General features: G+C 45.0%; 1 protein-coding gene across 2 annotated transcripts; it reads right to left on the bottom strand.

Annotated features, from left to right (window-relative positions):
- Positions 1-1,788: 1,788 nt before the first annotated feature.
- Positions 1,789-3,390, bottom strand: LOC118242387 (tetra-peptide repeat homeobox protein 1-like). 2 transcript variants are annotated; one of them, XM_035533215.1, is made up of 2 exons: positions 3,046-3,390; positions 1,789-2,829 (listed from the first exon to the last, which is right to left on the bottom strand). In XM_035533215.1, the coding sequence occupies exons 1-2, from the start codon at positions 3,227-3,229 to the stop codon at positions 2,360-2,362; spliced, it is 654 nt and encodes a 217-aa protein (XP_035389108.1). In that variant the 5' UTR covers positions 3,230-3,390; the 3' UTR covers positions 1,789-2,359. The 2 variants fall into 2 exon arrangements, with proteins under 2 accessions (XP_035389108.1, XP_035389109.1); XM_035533216.1 differs by having other exon boundaries at positions 1,789-2,805.
- Positions 3,391-3,828: the final 438 nt, after the last annotated feature.

The following is a 3,828-nucleotide window of genomic DNA, read 5'->3' as shown; positions in this document are numbered from 1 at the left end:
CTTTTCCACAAGACCAATAGAAACTCTGTGTGTCCTTAAGCAACGTGTTATCATCATATAGATCAGCAGAAGCAGAAGCACCCCCAAGAGTTATTAATCTGTGCAATTTTGAAAATACCAGTTCTACTCCCATATTAGTTACACACAGTGAAATTCTTAATAATATTCTAAATAATAGTTTAATAATAGTGTGCGCGTCGTTACCACTCACCGTTATAACAATAGTTTAATAATAGTCTAATAGTTTAAGTTTAATTTTGCTTACTTTAATTTTTACTTATTTTACTTAGCCAATACATCACAATCACATATAACAGTTTATGCACAAAATACAAAAGAAAATGTGCATTGCTCAAGGGAGTGCTCACAGACAGATCAAAGATACACACAAAGTACCAGTACATCCTACCTGATCCGTGTGAGAGTGAATGTATCACTTCCAATAGGTCAGGTGACAACTCTGTCACAACTCTACCCTGTCCCTCCCCTTCTGTTTGCTTCATCTTGTGTCAGTCCTGCCATGCCTTTTTTCTTACTCTGCCCCACCTTTGATTTTTTTGTTGTTGGCTCTGGTACCTTTCTGTCTTGCCATGTGCTATTTTTTTTTCCTTAGCCCCGCCCTGGTTTACTCCCCCTTGGGCATTGTTTCCATCTGATTGTAATTACCCTCATTTAATCCTGTGTATTTATACCCCTCCATTCCTTGTCAACCGTGAAGTAATTGTTTTGCTGTCTGCATGGTTCAGTGTTGGTCTCGCCTGGTTTCTGATGTTGCTTAAACACTGAAGAGCTAAGGATATTTGGTTACACTGTGCCCTAGACACTGGAGTATGGAAGCAACATTAAAGAGGCTTTAAAACCTTTGCTCTTGCAACCTGCTTTATCTATCTCGTCTTTACAAACATTCAGCCACACACCTGCTACCACAGTAGAAAGTTTCTAAAATGATCTTACAGAAAACTATATTCCCAAATTATTTACCTTTTTGACTTCTCTTTAATTGCAGATCGTGATGTGAAATGTCTTGCTGCGAATGTTAACCCTGCGGGCATTCTTGATGTGATCGATTACTTTGACAGGCCAGGAGGTGCATATGCTGAAGGAGCGTATGCCAACGCAAACACATATGCATATGGCTTTACTGACAAACCAGGAAAACGCATCCCAAAAGCTGTAGCTATAGCTGAAGCTGGAGTAGGACGAGCTAGAGCAGCGTGGAGTTTCTTTGAAGCTGAAGCCAAAGGGCCAAACGCTTCTGCAACTGCTCAGGCTAATATCCTGGGAGCGAGTGCCATTGCTCGGGCTGAGGTAGCAAGTGCATCAGCTTCAGCTGGTCCGCTTAAAGTGACCGCTGGTCTGGGAGTGGACACAGGTGTAAGAGTTGGGCTTGGTGGAGCAGAAGTTAAGTTATTGGGTACTGGCATTAAAGCTGATGAAACTGGTGTTGGAGTTTCAGTGCTTGGAAGTGGAGTAAGTTGCGCAATAATGTAACTGAAAAACAAAGTCTTATCAGAACTCTGTTTTTCTTGTGAAAACGTTTGAAATCAATGAAGCAGGGAATTTGAAGTGTTTGGAAGGGATTGATTTCATTATGAATAGTTCTCAGTACCACTAACATTTGAGGACTGCTTTAAAATGGTCTTCTTTTACCATGTAACCATGTAAAATGATTTAAAAAAATAATAAAACAACTTATAGAAAAAAAAGAATGCTGTCTTAAATTTGTATTTGTCCAAATCCTCATTAGCCAGCTAAAAGGACAGCTACAGTGACAGATGAAGGGACAAATACTGCTGTCTTAAGAAGGCCTCATAGTGCTGAGTTACTGTAACGTTTCCACTTGGAACAAGCGAGAGGCTGAATGCCTGTGCAGGGGGCAGTTTATTAACAGAGGAAAAACACAATCACTGAGGGCAAAATAACAGGGGCAAGGAGAAAACACTGAGGCAAAATGATACACAAACTAAACAAATGGAAAAGCAACGGCAAACCAACGAGCATAATTAAACACGACAGAACAAATGTAACTTACCAAAATAACCAACAAAGTAGTAGCTGGGACAGGAACCAGACTAGACACAGGAACAGACAGGAGTTCAGGTTAGACGGAGATGATGCAGAGGGCTACACGATGCAGAGACAGGGCCAAAGGGAGGAGCCAGGGACGACAAGACAGGACCGGAAACAGACGGGGAAACACAAGGAGCAACCAAGGAAGGGACAGGACCAGGGGCAGGACTAGTAATGCAGCTGGAACAGGAGGTGGGTGTAGAGTCAGGAGAGGAGAGGGGACATGCTGGTAGCAGGCACAGACGTGTGAACAGGGACAAAAGCAATAGCAAAAACAGAGGAAAGTATATCAAGTACGACCAACATAGGAACAGGAACAAGGTACATAACAAGCACGGATACAGGCACTGGGACAGGTAAGGAAGTAGCAATGCCACATGGCAGGGTAACGGGTCTCACTATGTTCACATGAACAGGCTTGGAGCCATAGACAGGAACCCAGACAAAACTGGCAACAGAAACAGGCGGCCACCACTAGGCCGGGAACAGGACCCGGACGGGCAGTGTCTCTCGTGCCCGGGACCAGAACTTGGTCAGGACAGGTGGCGTCTCTCGCACTGGGGGCTGGATCCAGCCGGGCGGCGTTTCTCATGCCGGGGGCTGGAACTGGATCGGGCCTGGCAGCTTCTCTCGCGCCGGGAACAGGACCAGGACAAGGATGGGCGGCATCTCTAGCGCCCGGAACTGGACTGGTGGTGTCTCTCCTGCCTGGAACATTCATGGCGACAGCATCCACTATGCCAGGCACAGGAACAGGACCTGTTAACAGCCGGAAGAAACCTTCCACCATTGTAGCTTCCTGAGCTCTGTGCTGGAAGATTATCTCCGCCCACGGCAGTGCTTTACCCCGAAGAAAGGTCTTTATGAACAGCACCTTCACTAGTTCTGGGGGTTTAGGGCAGGTCAGGTACTGGAGATAGATGCGGCACTGCGTAATGAATCTCCCCATCGACTTGTCCTCCCCACCATACTTACTTGGAGTCGCCATAAGTGAGGGCAGTACCAGGGGCTTCCCAGCCTTGAGCATGGAGAGCAGAGTCTTCATATAACCCAACTCTGCCTCAGGGAGTAATCCAGTGTCCCTCGTTGTGTGGTGTGAGGGTTGCTGAACCGGAGAGGACGGAACACGATGCGACGGACCGAAGCCCTCCTGCTGCATTCTCTTAGTTAGGTCGGTTATTCTGTAACTTTTCCACTTGGAACAAGCGAGAGGCAGAATACACGTGCAGGGGGCAGTTTATTAACAGAATGAACATGGGAGCAGGGAGAACAAAAACACGGACCGGAATCAAGGAACAGATGAGGGGTGGCGAAAACGAAACTAAGGAGCGCAACCTGTTAACTCTTGTTCCATTCCTAATGTTTTTGCCAAATACGCTCACACAGTACCACAGAAAAATTATTTCATTACCATAGGGTAAGAGGTGTTGTAGCCTACCTAGCATTCTCCATGTGAAGACATGTTTTATTAGGCTGAATCTACAGCACAGTTAGGTAAATATATTTACATTTTTGTTTTTCTGCAGAACCCTAAAATGATTAGGGATTGACTATCAGTGAGCTTAGCATTTAGAATTAAACCCCATTCAGTTTTTAGATAGTTTATGCCCTTGGTTGATACATCAGGATACACATATTTTTAGATTTGTACTTATCTCTCCTTCACACACACACACACACACACCCACCCACAGACACACACACGTGACAGTGTGCAAGAGAGGACATTGTAAACATTACTTTTCTTGTCTCTTATAA

This window comes from Electrophorus electricus, chromosome 14 (assembly GCF_013358815.1).
Source record: "Electrophorus electricus isolate fEleEle1 chromosome 14, fEleEle1.pri, whole genome shotgun sequence".
NCBI lineage: Eukaryota > Metazoa > Chordata > Actinopteri > Gymnotiformes > Gymnotidae > Electrophorus > Electrophorus electricus.
Note: the sequence above shows the minus strand (reverse complement) of the source record. Positions and strands in the feature narration are given on the sequence as shown.